This window comes from Balaenoptera musculus, chromosome 6 (assembly GCF_009873245.2).
Source record: "Balaenoptera musculus isolate JJ_BM4_2016_0621 chromosome 6, mBalMus1.pri.v3, whole genome shotgun sequence".
Lineage (NCBI taxonomy): Eukaryota > Metazoa > Chordata > Mammalia > Artiodactyla > Balaenopteridae > Balaenoptera > Balaenoptera musculus.
Window position 1 is genome coordinate 48,980,666 of NC_045790.1, and position 15,011 is coordinate 48,995,676.

The 15,011-nt window shown below is 40.9% G+C and overlaps 1 protein-coding gene across 1 annotated transcript in view; it reads right to left on the reverse strand.

Moving 5' to 3' along the window:
* ADAMTSL1 (ADAMTS like 1) overlaps window positions 1–15,011 on the reverse strand; it is a 1,026,618-nt gene that overhangs the window by 925,722 nt on the left and 85,885 nt on the right. The window contains exon 2 of the mRNA XM_036856350.1: window positions 13,090–13,186. Coding sequence (XP_036712245.1) covers window positions 13,090–13,167 — 78 coding nt within the window. The 5' untranslated portion in view covers window positions 13,168–13,186. The remainder of the gene's footprint in view (window positions 1–13,089; window positions 13,187–15,011) is intronic.

Here is a 15,011-nt window from a genome sequence, read left to right on the forward strand (position 1 = left end):
TCCAGTTGCAATTAACTTAACCTCCCAGCAGAGACCAAGCAGTTGGCTGGGGACACCTGAAGACTTGCCTTGGGGGAGAGGAAAATCTGCTTCCTGACTCACTCACCTGGCTGTTGGCAGGTCTCAATCCTTCTACACAAAGCTTCTTCACAATAGCTGGCTTTGCCCAGAGCAAGAGATGCAAAAGAGAATAAGAGAGCACCCAGGATAAAAGCCACAATTTTTTTTTATAACTTGGAAGTGACACCCCAGCACTTCTGCAATATCCTATTTGTTAAAAATGAGTCACTAAATCCTGTTCACGCTTAAGGGCATAAAGGCCAGTAGACGGGGACTGTCTTAGAAGCTGCCTAGCACAGTTCTCCCTCTGATCGCCAATGATTCACACCCCCAGAGCATGGAAAATCCACTCACCCCCTTCCACAGCCCCCAAAAGTTTCATCCAATGACAGTATCAACTCAAGCCCAGAATCTTTTTATGTAAATCAAATCCAGGTGCAGATGACTCTCCTCAGATTTAGTTTCTGAGTGCATCTCTTCAAATGTAGATCCTAGACTTGCAAAACTAAAGAGAAAAGTTCTCTTCCCCACATACACCCAAAATGCAGTGGGTGAGATACAGGTAGGATAACCATATGTGTTCCCGTTCAAAGGGGGATAAACGGGAGGTGCAGAGGAGTCACTGGTCCATAGGAATTCTGAAATCAAGCCAGAAAAATGTCGAGAGCTCTCTGATTAGGTCTCAAGGCCTGAGAGTAATTCTCCATGGCTCTCAGCTCTGTCCTCTGGGCTTCGGGCTCTACGCTCTAAGTCATCTTTCCTTTCATTAATGAAAGGTAGCATATGTTTGCAGCTGAACAGCTCTCCCAGGCTGCTTCCTGCCAGTAGAATTCTGAGGGTCCAAAGGCGTTTCTTCATTCTGCCCTCTGTTCACCTCAGTTCAAGCTTTCACGTTTCTGCATATGTAGCTGTTACGAGACCCCAGTAAGTCTCCTGTGAATCTACTTGAGTTCTCCCCATTAGGCAAAAGTCACACCGACAAATCTCCTCCAAATTAGTCCTTTTCCACCTTGGGCTGTTAAGGAGATGGCTGAGAGATAACAGCCTAAACTTCCCAGAGGCCCTGTGGTTTAATTGAGAGGATGTGTGAGGTATACCCTTAATTTCTTCAAAGAGCCTTTTGTGTGGCTCAATAGTATTCTGAGGCACTGCTTTTTATCTTTCTGAGGTCTTAACAAAAGGTTGACGGTCACTTCCTCAGCTTTGTCTTTATGTTTTTCGGACACTGCCCTGTTTTTGATCTTTGCTTAGAAAACATTTCTTAATTTTAGCATCATGTGCCATTTACAGAGAATAAGAATTCCCCATACCATCAAGTCCTGGCTCCTTTTTGTTTATTCCTCAATTTACCTCTCTCCTCTTAGTTTACTGTTATCAAGAAGAAGAAATGAGGCAGCATCTTCAACATTTTGCTTGTAAATCAGCCAGTTCCTTAGCCTCATTTTCTACTTTCTGCCTAACCACAGGCCACAGTCTCGCTAAACTTTCTGCCACTAAATAACAAAGATCCCACTTACTCCAGTATTCTTCACTTTCCTGCAGTTTCTCACCTACAGTGTCCGCAAAGCCCCAAATTCTATGAACAATGTATTCAAGGTATTTTAAACTTTCATTAACATTCTCCTAAAAATCTTATATCCTTCCTAGCTTCTGCCCACTACCTGGATCCAGAACCACTCCCATATTTTATGTATTTGTTACGACAATACTCCCACTTCAGGTAACACAATCTGCATTTCATTGATACCTAACAATTGATACCTAACAATTTACTCCAAAACTTAATGACTTCAAACAACAAATCTTTGTTATCTCAGTTTCTGAGGGTCAGGAATCTGAATGCAACTTAGCTAGCTTCCTCTGGTTCAAGGTGTCTCAAAAGGTCTCAGTCAAGCTGTTGGCTGGGGCTTGGTCTCATGTGAAGGCTCAAGTGGGGTGAGGGAGGGATCTGCTTTCTGGTCCACACAGAGGGTTAACTGGCAGGCTTCAGTTTCTTATTACATGGGCATCTCTACATGACATCTGGCTTCTCCTCTAGGGATCAATCAGAGGGAGAAAGAGAGGTGGGAGGAGGGGGAAGAGCGAGGGGGAAAATAAAGAGAAGAGAGAGAGGGGGAAACAAATGGAGGGAGGAAAGAGAATGAGGAAAAGGATTGGGAGGGAGGGAGGGAGGGCACAAGAGCCTGAGAGAAAATCCAAGAAGAAATCACAGTCTTTTATAATCTAATCTCGGTAATATCCTATAATCATATTCTATATAGTCTATATCCATGCCATATTCCATTAGAAGGAAATCACTATTCACTAGAAGGGAGTCCCTAAATATAGCCTATACTTAAGGAGGAAGGATCACACAAGGGCATGAAGGCCAGATGTAGGAATTATTGGGGACATTTTTTTTTTAACATCTTTATTGGAGTATAATTTCTTTACCATGCTGTGTTAGTTTCTGCTGTATAACAAAGTCAATCAGCTATATGTATACATATATCCCCATATCTCCTCCCTCTTGCGTCTCCCTCCCACGCTACCTATCTCCTCTAGGTGGTCACAAAGCACCGAGCTGATCTCCCTGTGCTATGCGGCTGCTTCCCACTAGCTGTCTATTTTACATTTGGTAGTGTATATATGTCAGTGCTACTCTCTCACTTCATCCCAGCTTCCCCTCCCCGGCCCCACCGTGTCCTCAAGTCCAAATTATTGGGGACATTCTTAAAGGCTGCCTATCACACTATCCCAGAGTCTTTATGAAGATTAACTAAGTTAAAACATGAAGAATGCTTAATACATTATATAACAAGTGCTATGTAAGTGGGCTTTTATTCATACTGTTACTATTATTATTGTGATCACCTTGAGCAGGACTCAGCAAACTTATTCTGTAAAGGGCCAGTTAGTAAACATTTTAGGCTTTGCAGGCTACATACAGTCTCTGCTGCATATTCTTCTTTGCATGTGTAAGTTTTTTCACAATGCTTTAAAAAATACTAAACCTATTCTTAGCTCAAGAGCTATACAAAAAGAAGGTCACAGGCTGTATTTAGCCCATGGGCCATATTTTGCTGATTCCTGATACTAAGACATATTTTTGAGGGCAGCAAAGAGATTGATATTCCTTTTATCACAAAGAACGCCATGACTTGTGCACTGATCTGATACGTGTGATGTCATTTATCAAAGGGACATTACTTTACATGCCAGGAAAAGGCAGCCTGTTCCTGTGGAATGCCACAATTGTTCCTTGCCAATACAGCTTTAACGGGGACAAGTAAAGAAACAGAACAATATAAACTAGGTTGGAATTTGGGAAGCTGGATATAATTACCTAAGTTGAAACCTAGCCAGTATACGGGATGGGGGTGGGGTTATGCAACCTATTAGACTCAAGACAAAATCTGATCATGATTTCATGGTCAATTATAGAGACAGGGCTTCTAACAAAAAATGCTTGCAGCGCACATCATTAGGCTTGTATGTGGCTTTGGTGTCATATCCAAGAGAAGAACAAGAGGTACCACAGGTAGGACTCCATGAGTTGTGGGAGAATTGAGCTCTAATTTCCTTGATGGTCAATCCTGTAAGGCCTAAATGTGATTTCTCCCAACTGGCTCCTCCAACGTGGGGGGATTATAAAATAAACTATCAGCACTGAAATTGAGCAGGTATTAAAAGCAGGGTCTAGGAAAGCAGGATATTCCCTCTGCTGGATTTAGAACACAGAGGTATGTTAAAAAAAAAAAACTACTTGCAGTTTCTACCTATCATTCAAATAGGTAGAATGATAGGTAGACTCATTCAAAATGAATATGAGGAGCTCTGCCATCTTTTAAACTATCACTACCACCTTATATCTTGTAGAGCTTTTACCTTTGCAAAGAGCAACATTAACAAGGTATTGGGCTTGAATATCATTTGTAAACTGTAACTTGCTATAATAGAGATGGAAAATAGGTTTTATCTTTTGGGCTAAATCTGCTCTATTGGTAGTCACTACATAGGTCACAGTGTTGGAAGGGTTTCTGAGTCCATGCCTGTGCTTAACCAGAAAAAGAGGAGATAAAGTACCATGACCCATTAGTAATGTCTTCCAGGAACAGGGCATGAGAGGGTAGAATAAGAGTATACATGCTAGGTATCTGCCATCCAACTAGTATGCAAATATGCAGGGTTATTATCTCCTCCAATGTATTCATATGTGATTCCTAGAAAAAATATCATTTCAGTCACAGATTCTACTACAAAGCCAGCTTCCACAGTTTGAGTATACTGATTTTAAACTTGACATAGAATACTGATAATTTAAACTCAGAGACCACATTCTGCTGGCCCATCCACCAATGTGAAATTAAATTTAACACCATAATTACCAACACAAATCATTAGGTCCTTTTTTTACATGGTAGCTTTATGGGATGTGGGGTAACCATCTTAGGGAAGCTTTAAAAATACAACCGAGTCTCTGACTTCTAGAATAATTTTATCCCAGAATTTTTATTCCATTCCTTAATTATTCACTATGTGCTTAGAGTTGGGAAAGGGGTCAAGGGTGGGAAGGAAGAAATAGAAAAAAATACCGTACACATTGGATTCTCTTCAGTCCTGTATCTTGCAAATGTTGTTGGGGGAAAATTATTTACTCACAGGACCCTTTGTTCCGTGATTCTATAAGTCTCAGGCATATAATAGAGTTTATGACATGCCAAACCATATCATGTAGACCATCATCTTGCAGACGGAAGACTTATACAGGAAACTATGGTAAGAATTACCTGTGACTACTGACATCAATAGTAGGGGCTCATTGATGCAAAAGGTCAGAACAATGACCAGAACTTTCTTCCCAGTCCACCTAAGGCTCTGTTAGCCTAGCTGGAAGCTGGGTACTGTGGTATTCACAGGCATAACAGTCCTGAATTCAATGGTTCCTAATTCCATTTCTATTTCTAGCAGCCATCAGAATGAATAGACAGACACTCACTGTACCTCCTCTGACTCCCTCTTATGTTACCTCATACCAGGAAAATTCCTGCCTGTTCAAATCCTTGAAGAATCTAGTAGATTACCTGTTTACCTGGCATATAAGGCTATGCAGAGGGGGCTGGATCTGTCATAGTAGCTTAAAAAAATAAGAGCTAATCACTCAGCCACCATACTTTAAGAGACTGTAAGATTATGATGTTCCACAAAATACCTTAATCAGTGGTCCATGAGGTGGTAGTTCTCAATCGTGACCATCATTAGAATCTCTTGAGGAACTTTTGGAAAATACTGAGGCCCAGGTCCTCCCTCATCCCGAGATTCTGATTTGACTGATCTGGGGAGGGACCCAGGCATTTCTGTTTTTTGAAGTCCTAGGTGTTTCTACTGAGTAGCCTGGGATGAGAAGCACTGGTCCTCTCCTGTGGGAAGGTTCTCAGAGTCAGGCAGCCCTCAGTTCTCATCCTGCTCCACAACGAAATTAGTACAGGATGTTAGGAATATTACACTTTCTGAGACCATTTCATCAACTGTAAAATAGGAATGCTACCCATCTAGTTAAGTCACAGTGAGGCTCACAGCGATAATGCATGTCAAGGGAGTGACACAGTCCTCCGAGCCACAGGCAGTTTGGAATAAATGGTGTTAAACAAAATATGCTGTAGCATCAAAATGTCCCTATGGTTAATCTCCAAGGTTTGGGTGACCCCAAGGCAGTGGTAGGAATAGGAGGAAAAGAAGGCTATTAATGGAGGCGAAAACTTAAATCAATTTCTATCAGCACATGAAATGAGATCATCATCATCTAAATTCCCCACTTCCCTCTAGGAACTTTCATAGGCTGTTTATCATCCTTTGGTTAGATCCCTCCTGGCAAAGTTCGAGAGAGAGGGGGAGAGAAAGGGAGAGGGGGAGAGAGACAAAGAGAGATTGAGAATATGAACATAGACACATCTGGGTTCCAACCCTAACTGCTCAGCTCATGGGCATGTGTCCTAGAGCATGCTTCTTCTTTTCTCCCCATCTCAGCTCCTTAATTCTGTAAAATGGGAACATTCATACCTGCCCCATGGGGATGTGGTGAGGATTAAATTAACATTTCAGGGACTTCTCTGGTGGTCCAGCAGTTCAATCCCTGGTCAGGGAACTAGAGCCTGCATGCTGCAACTAAAGATCCTGCATTCCGCAACTAAGACCTGGCACAGGCAAATAACTAAATATGTTTTTAAAAAATTAATATTTCAGCATACTCTCTGCAGCACAGTAAAGATTCAATGAATATGACTTCTGTTATTGATATGATTTCCATTACCACTTACAGGCTGTTCCTGATGTCTACACTCTAGTCTAATTTTATCATGTTTTTCTTGATGCTCACCATACTTGAGTTTTATTCATTAAAAATATTAATAGAGAAGGGAAGGCCCTACAGAATGAGTGTTTTACCACAAGTTCCATACACTCCTAGAAGTGACTCTGAAACACAGAGAAAATGGTTCTGATGTATTGGGGTGCATCAGCCAACATCATTCTGCACGATTCAGACCCAAGCTGTCAACAGTCTCCACTGCCTTGGCCTCCCTGCTATTCCTCTGCAAGCAATTCCCACTGATCCAACATGATCCTCCAGCATTAACAAGTTTGCTTTGAAACAGCAGTGAAAAGGATTTTACATGCAGAGATGGCTGTGTAAAGATCTCAGCCTGCATTTTCTGGGCCTTTCACACATACCCAGCTTGCATAAAAATTGTTGAGTTTTGAACTCATCAGGTACAAGCCCTTAGTGAATTCATTTTCACTAGGCTGTTTCAATATTTTATTGCTGGAATAATTCTAGGTTCTGAATTCTCTCACCAGAAGATTTAAATGGATCCCCTTTAGGATATTCTGTGAGTGAATAAGAACCACTGTTATGCTTATATTTCCTAAAGAACCAAGGCGTCCATTCCCAAATCATGCTTTGATGTGACTGTAAATCCATTCCATGAGGTTACTGAAACAGTACTAAATTTTCACACGGCTTTGGATTTCAGGTTCTGCCTGTGATTTGTTAGCACCGCAACTTGCCAACGGAGCACTGGTCCTGCTTACAAGTTGCATCCTTAAACTCACTGTCAAGTGGTGGCACAAAGCCCTGCAGCCACAGGTCCTGGGGTTGTGGAGAGGCAACAGCATAAATAGGATGTGCAAAAGTGTATTTAATGGACCTTCTTATTTTCAGAATACGATCTTCAGTGCAGTTTTACCAACTGTGCTTGACCATGTCCTTGACCGATGGTAATGGTCAGTGGCATGAGAAAACTTTCTAGGGGTATGAGTTTCAAATGCTTGAGGAACACATACACCCCCCACCCCCAGTTTCTCTATTTTCCCATAGTTACAGACCGATGAAAAGTGACCTTTCAAATCTTGGCTTCTAATTTTTAACCATTTAGTATATGGAGAACTTCATCTGTTGAGTCCTAACTAGCAGCATCTCAGTAACTCTGCTCAAGTGGCAGATAAAAGAAGTTCTTCCACTAGAAATGAGTACTATGCTTTGTACAGCTATAATTAAATACTTCCAACTCTTTTAATTAGAATAACAGAAGTAGGGAATTTTGCCAGGGGAAGTGTTATGGACTGAATGTTGATGACCCCCAAAATTCATATGTTGAAATCCGAACCCCCAATGTAATGGTATTAGGAGGTGAGGCCTTTAGGAGGTGATTAGGCCATAAAGGTGCAGCCCTCATGAATGGGATTAGTGCCCTTCTAAAAGAGACCCCAGAGAGCTCTCTCAGCCCTTCTGCCCTGTGATGACTCAGTGAGAAGGTGGCCATGTATGAACCAGGGCCCTCACCAGACACCAAATCTGCTGGGGCCTTGATCTTGGACTTCACAGACTCCAAAAATGTGAAAACTCTGTGAAATAAATGTCTGATGTTTAAGCCGCTCAGTCTATGGTATTTTTGTTATAGCAGCCTAAATGGACTAAGACAGGAAATGAAAGAGACACGATTTGGTTCAGCTCCATCATTTTTCAGATGGGAAAATAAAAGTTAAGTCATATAACTAAAGACATAATTGCTTGTGACACCAAAAGCAGGAAACGAAAAACCATTTTTTTTACTCAAGAATGTCCTCATTTAAGGTTTTAGAGTCCCTTTAATTTTGTTTGGTTGGTTGGTTGATTTTTGAATTGGCTCTTCACTCTTATAAAGCTCCTTCATTTAAAAGTCTACAAAATTATGTTGCTCTGAAATTTTACTTAAACACTCAAGACTGTACATACCTCCATCTCTCATGATGTATACATATAAAACTATCAACCTTAGTCAGCCTATACGCCGATGAACACATAGTTTTGAAATCTAGATATCCTTCAGACTGTTGAAAAAAGCATCTGATTTGGAGTCAGAAGACCTGGGCTGGAATCAAAGTTCTATCAGTTGTTAGTTGCGAGCCCAAGGGAAGGTACTTCCATCTGAGGTTCAATTTCCTGAAAGGAAATCATCCTTCTTTACTTTACGGGCTTAGTGAAACTTTGAAACGGTACAATATATGTGAAAGTGCTGTGCAAGCTACATATAAAATGTTGCACATTAGCAGTTATTACTTTGTTAATATCATTACTTCTGGTCATTCAATATGTACAACAGCAGGTGCTAAGGGGACAGGATGAATGGATCATGAAATAAAGTCCTTAAGGTACTTAGAATCTATGGGTGAGACAAACAAGAAAACAGAACATCACAAAGTAATATGTGCTGAAAGTGATCACTGCTGTGTGAGGAAATGGTAGGGGAGGGAAGAAGCTATCTTGGACTAAGATAATTATCTTGGAATCCAAGTCCTAACTGTAAAGGTACCTATCTACAAATGCCATTTCAGAGTAAAATTTATGTTATGCACACTAACTGTCCTGTCATTCTTTCTTCCTTTCTTTCCAGGCAAAGAAAACACAAGGTGGAGCAAGAAGAATGAAGCCCCTGCTTCATATTTATTCAATCAACTGTGGAAGATGATCAAAATATTCCAGACATCTCTCAATATCATGGGAGAAGCCCTCGCCCCACAGTTTCCCTCCTAATACCCACCAATGACATCTCCAAAGGCTCTAGGTTTCGGTCTTTGGCCACCTGTCTCAGCATCCCTCAGGAAGCCATGGCTATTCTCTTTCCTCATGCTTTTAAATTCCTCTGTTGGAAAGCAACATTCACATATGAGACTTGGGCTCCAGGACAAGCCCAACACAAGGAAATAGGCAAAGGAAAGTAGACTCCACTGACATGGGCTGGCCTCAGTGCTGCTTCCAGACCTACATCTAACGCTTCATAAAAGAGAGATTTCAGTGACTCAGTTTGCTGATCGTTTGCCTAGAGGCCATGCCCTAAGCGTGTTGCTGGTTCCAAGTTCTCCAGATGTTCTTGATCCTGTTTGGAATGCACATGCCAGAAACCCTGGAAAGCAGCAGAGTCTTCATAAAAGCTGTTCTGACTTGGTGGTCAGATGGGAGCCATCTGTTAGAAGGCACCACCCTCCTTACCAGCCACAAGGGCCTGTAGCTCAGAGTTCCTGGGGAGACCCTTCCATGGTGGGTTCTCTCCAACAAGGCAAGGAAAGATTTTGTGACTGTGGTCCCACAGAGAACACCTGCAATGTTTGGACCCTCGCCAGGGCAAACTCGTTTCTTTCTCTAGAAAGGAACCTCCTTATCCTGACGGCTAAAGACCTCATTGGGTATTTTGGATTTCTCAGTGCTCGCACCGGGGACGTCTTCTTAAGAATGGCCCCTTTGTCTTAGAGGGAACACTCTGCCAAAGCTACATACCTAACCCTCTCTTCAACTGCTGGCCCCACCCTCATAATTCTAGGCTCCATTCTCCCGATGACTCATGTGTTGTGTTGTGTCATGGAAAATACACTGGGCTAAAAGTCAAGAGTCTGGCTTTTGTGTTACTCACTTGTGTGAGCTTGGACAAGTCACAGAATCCCTTTTGGCCTCAGGTTTCCCATCTGTAAAATGAAAGAGGTAGGCTCAGTGATCTTACCACTCCTTTGAGCTCTAAAACACTGAATTTTAGATCTCTGTTCCCTATCTGATAGCTTCAGTTAGGTCCTGGACTCAGTCCGGCAGGCTCAAGACGCATCTCGCAGAAGCGTCAAGAAGGGGAGAAGGCAGGTTTCCAGAGCCAGTGACCTCATATAGACCTGCCTTCTCTAATTATGAGAATCTAAGTGCCAACAAGGGGGAGGGGGGCAGCTGCCTGCCATGTATCGTCCTTCTCTTATGGGCACAAGAGTGACCTCCTCCACCCCTTTCAGGCGGTTAATATTCCAACCACCGGGTGTAAGCATTGTGTGCCTATCCCACTCTCTGGCTCAGTAAGAGTTTATTTAAGTTGTTGAACATTTTTCTGTTAAAATGCATAGATAATATTTGACTGAGATGATGATCATGACAATAATTCAAACAGAACTGAGCTATTATTTTTCATAAATAGTAGCTCTCAAATTACCTTCAACTTAATCTCATAGTTACGAAAGATCTTTTCTGAATTATATCTGTTTTGTCCCCAAATCACACATTAGTTCTCGGCTATCTATAAAGTCATGAGAACTTTTTAGCACTTTCACGTCATTTGTGAATAATTTGTTCTCATTATTCTTCTTATCCACGTTTCTACCATTCATAAGATACCTGACACTGTCTTAACATTTTTTATAGTTTTCATTCCACACATGCTTCATGTCTTTGAGAATCTGACTACCTTTAGAAGTTATAAAATAATCTAAACAAATGTGGTACACCAAAGTAACTATATATGAAGATATAATGATCACATAAAATTCACAAGCAAAATTAACTGCGCATTATACGTATGACATATAAACTTGAAAGGATTTGGGTACATTGCAAAGCAGTGTTTGGATTTCATAATTATGTAAAGAATACCCTTAGGTCTAGGATTATGCTGACCAAATGGAACAAACCTAGGTCTGGGAGTCCCGTTTGGCTAAACTAGCCCTCCACCCACTCTGTTGGGGCTGTGCATGTTTCCTGGGTTGAGAAAGCAGAGAAGCAGCACTGCAGATACTCATAGGTTTCCTCTTCCCCAGCGTCTCATGGAATTGACAGCTATCCCTCAGCAGATGTTAAGTTCTGGCTTCAGAACCTATTCACTGAGTTCACTATTAATCTCTCCCAGTTTTGGCTCTGAAGGAAACAAGTACAGGTCCTTACAATCTGAGGAAAGTATTTTATAGAATTAGACTACTGGTTGTTTAATCCTTTATTTGCATGTGTTCCTTTTCCATATAATGATTTTCCCTGGTATTTCATGTTCTAGTGACAATCTCTCCAGACTTTAAAACATATCATATAATGTATATATAAATAATTATATACGTGCGTGCATGTGTGTGTGTGTGTGTGTGTGTAGTCAGAAAACTTTCTTTCTGCTTATATGCTGTTATCCCTCTAGTTTTCTGGCAGTTTTTCTACGTAAGGCTCAGAGCTAATCCTTAATGTATACTTTAAGTATCTGCCTTAACGATTGTGTTAATTCTCAGAGCTGCCTGAGCTTCTTCTGAGAAATTTGGCAAATTGTGGGACAGAATTTGAAAAACAGGCTAGTGTACAGTGACTGGTGGTCAAAACTGCCCCCTAGGGTAATTCAACCACACACAGTATCAATTGTGGAATGAGAAATAGAATTATTCTTACTTTGAGTTTAAATTTCCCATATAACTGATGCATAGGTTAGAAGTTTCTTTTGAAGATTTTAAAGTTAAGAACAAGGAATGTTTACATTTTCTCTTCCTTGATTTATTTTCTAAATGTTCCATGAAGGAAAATAATGTATTGAAAGAAAATTGACAGGTTTGCATTGAGTACCTGTATCTGCAAGGCTGGATTCTAAGAACAAGCAGATTTGTTTGGTGACCATTTGCTTTATGTTCGTAAGGGCCATTAAGTTGGAATATTTTGCTTTGAACTTTAACTTGATCTTACACACTGCTGCTCAACCCCATTTCTGATGCCACTAGCTTTAGTGGCTAGTTATATTCTCAGCCACTTGGAAATCTAAAATTCATTTTCTGAACTGTTCTCATCAAATAAAATCAACAGACCTAGAGTTGGATAATTTTGTTTAAATAAAGCAATAGTCTGAAAACCAGAGTGAAGGAATTTCTCGTATACACCATGACGCTAAGTTCTTTGCTATAAAGAATCTCTTGTAACTAATTCACTCAAACAGAAAACGGTAATAAAGTTTTTACCAACTGACTCTTTGCCAGGCATCATGCAAAGTACTCGGAGTACAACAGTCTCCAAGACAGAGACGGGTAAATAAGCGATCACAATGCAGTGTGTTAAGATTTACGACAGGGAGACCAGACAAAGGACTGATAAGCCAGCTTTGTGGAGTGCACATAAAGAGCCTCCTGAAGGTGGTGGTAGAAACACTGAATTGTAAAGGAAGAGGGAAGAGGAAGATGAAGGGAAGAAGAGGAAGAATATTCTGAGCATCAGTGCAAAGTGGAGGAGGAAGAATGGAGAGAGGAATGAATGAGGGGATTGCAAGGGTGAACCGGCTGAGGGAATGAACCCGGTGACATGATTAAGGGCATGAGCGACTAAATGAATGATGCTTTCCTGGCATCTGGACTGGAGACCTCTAGGGGAGAGTAAACAGCAAGAGACATGAAGCTTGTGACAGTCATTAGTGCTGCTCACCGATATCCAGTCCCCCCTCGCCCTCTGGACACACCAGAGGGTTGTCTTGTCTTCCTGGCTCTCTTGAGGTTGGATGAGGCCATGCAGCTAGTTGTGGCCATGAGTTGTCACTACCAGGCTAGAGCACCTAACTGTTGAGGTGGGACCTGCCAGAGCTCTTTTTCCCTCTGGCAAAACCACCAGCAACATTCAAGATGCCCAGGTAGCTGGAGTCCCTGAGTAGACGACTACCCACTGCTGACCTGAGCTGTTCTTGGTGCCTCGGGCATCTGAGAGCTGGGGTTGCTGACACCATGGAAGAGGCGTAAATAAAATGAAGTGCGTCCTACCTTATTCAGGATGAGAGTAGCAGATAAGAGTTGTATCATGTAGGGCCCCCCAGCCTTGCTGAGGAGTTTGTGTCTCATGCTGAGAGCACTGGGAGTCCTTTAAAGGGATGTAAGGAGGGTTTTGATCAGATTTGCATGTTAATATTGATCACTCTGACTGCAAAATACAGAATGGACTACAGGGGACAACAGGAAAATCGCAAATTCCAGAACAGCAAAGACTTATTTACCCATTTCATCCACTAGTTTAACATCTCTTCTAGTCCTATTTTCAAAGTGTTGAGACAGCAGTAACTTGCCTCAGAAAAGTTGAAAAGCTCTATGGAGACACCTAAAAATATTCTAAAAATACGTTCAAATCTCATGTCTAATGTAACCTCAATATCTCACAATGAAGTGAAATTACCAATCCAGTTTTACCGTATCTTCTTAATCTTTTTGATAAAAGCAAAATATCCTTCTTTGAATTTTAAGCTAAAGAATGAGGGGTTAATTTCTTTGAAATCTGATTACTTTAGATTCTGTGTAAGATGGTTGGAGGCCAAATTATTATGGAAAGAGCAAATAAACTGAGCCAGCATACTTCATAATTTTCCTTCATTAGCAATTTTTGCAGGCTTCACTGAATTTAATGAAAGAAGTGCCATGTAAATCAAGTCTATCCTCCCAGGGGAAACACTTTTTTAAATTCTCCTGGACCTAAGTACAGTTGAGTGTGTCAACATTCAAACATCAGAACATTTAGCTTAAACAAACTCCTCTCTGGTTCCCCCTTCACTTCTGTGAATGTGTTCAAGGCTTTAGTACCATAATCCTCCCAATGCCAGAGCTCCCTATGCAGTGGCTGCAATGGCTAATGGTATCAATCACAGACTCTCAGGCCTATGTAATCCACCAGCTTCATTTTACAAATACGGTGACCAAGGTGGCAAATTATACTGGAGATATCTTCAGGAAATCTGGAAGAGGAAAATGTCTTAGTCTTTCTACATTTACTCTGAGATTATACTAATCTACCATCTGGTTTTGCTTTTTACTACAGATCAGGTTAATGGATTTGGTAGTATGACACCTGAAAAGGTAGAATTCTAAATTAATAATTAAAAACACGAAACTTCAAAATTGTAAATTATCCAACATATGTTAACAAATAGTAAAGCCATTTTTTTTTTCTGGTCTAATTCATGGCTGGTTATCAGTGAAAACCATCAAAAGCGGCATTTTCCAAACTGGGTTCCATGGAACACCAGTGTCCCCTGAGGTTCTACTGCCATTTGCAGGGAAAAGGGGTTCTAGGATCAGATGAGTCTCAGGAACAAGACTTAATGTTAAAGACTTCATCTTTAGTGTTGATTCTGATCTCCCCCTCAAAGGAAATGCTTGGCAAGATTAATCTTAAGCTCACAGCTCCAAAAGTTAGCATTTAAAGCTATATTAAATAGTTGAAAATGAGGAATTTCTCTGTTTCTAATTTCTTTTTTCTATCACTTAAAGAAATAGGGTTTTTTTTCCATTAAATCCAAGTGTATAGGAGCACATGACAGTGTCCTATTTATAGCAAATCTAGACAAATGTTCTAATGATTCAAAGAGTAAACCAAAGCAAATTACATAGTCTTTATCTCTGTTCAAGATAAAGTAAGTTCTGAATCTACCATTCACTTAGTGCTTAAGTCCTAAATGAGGTAGTTATAATGTTGTCATCGCAATACAAGCACACAGCTAAGAAAAGAGTTAACATAATCACAGACTTTGCTTCTGGCCATTAAAACCGGTAGAATGTGAGAGATGGGGGGAGCCTTAGGTCATCCCAAGCCCCTTGCCTTATAGATGAAGGAACTGAGGCCAACAGAGGCTATGGGATATATCCAAGATCCTTTTTATATGCAGCAGTAACTTGGTTTTACATTTGCATTTGTCCAA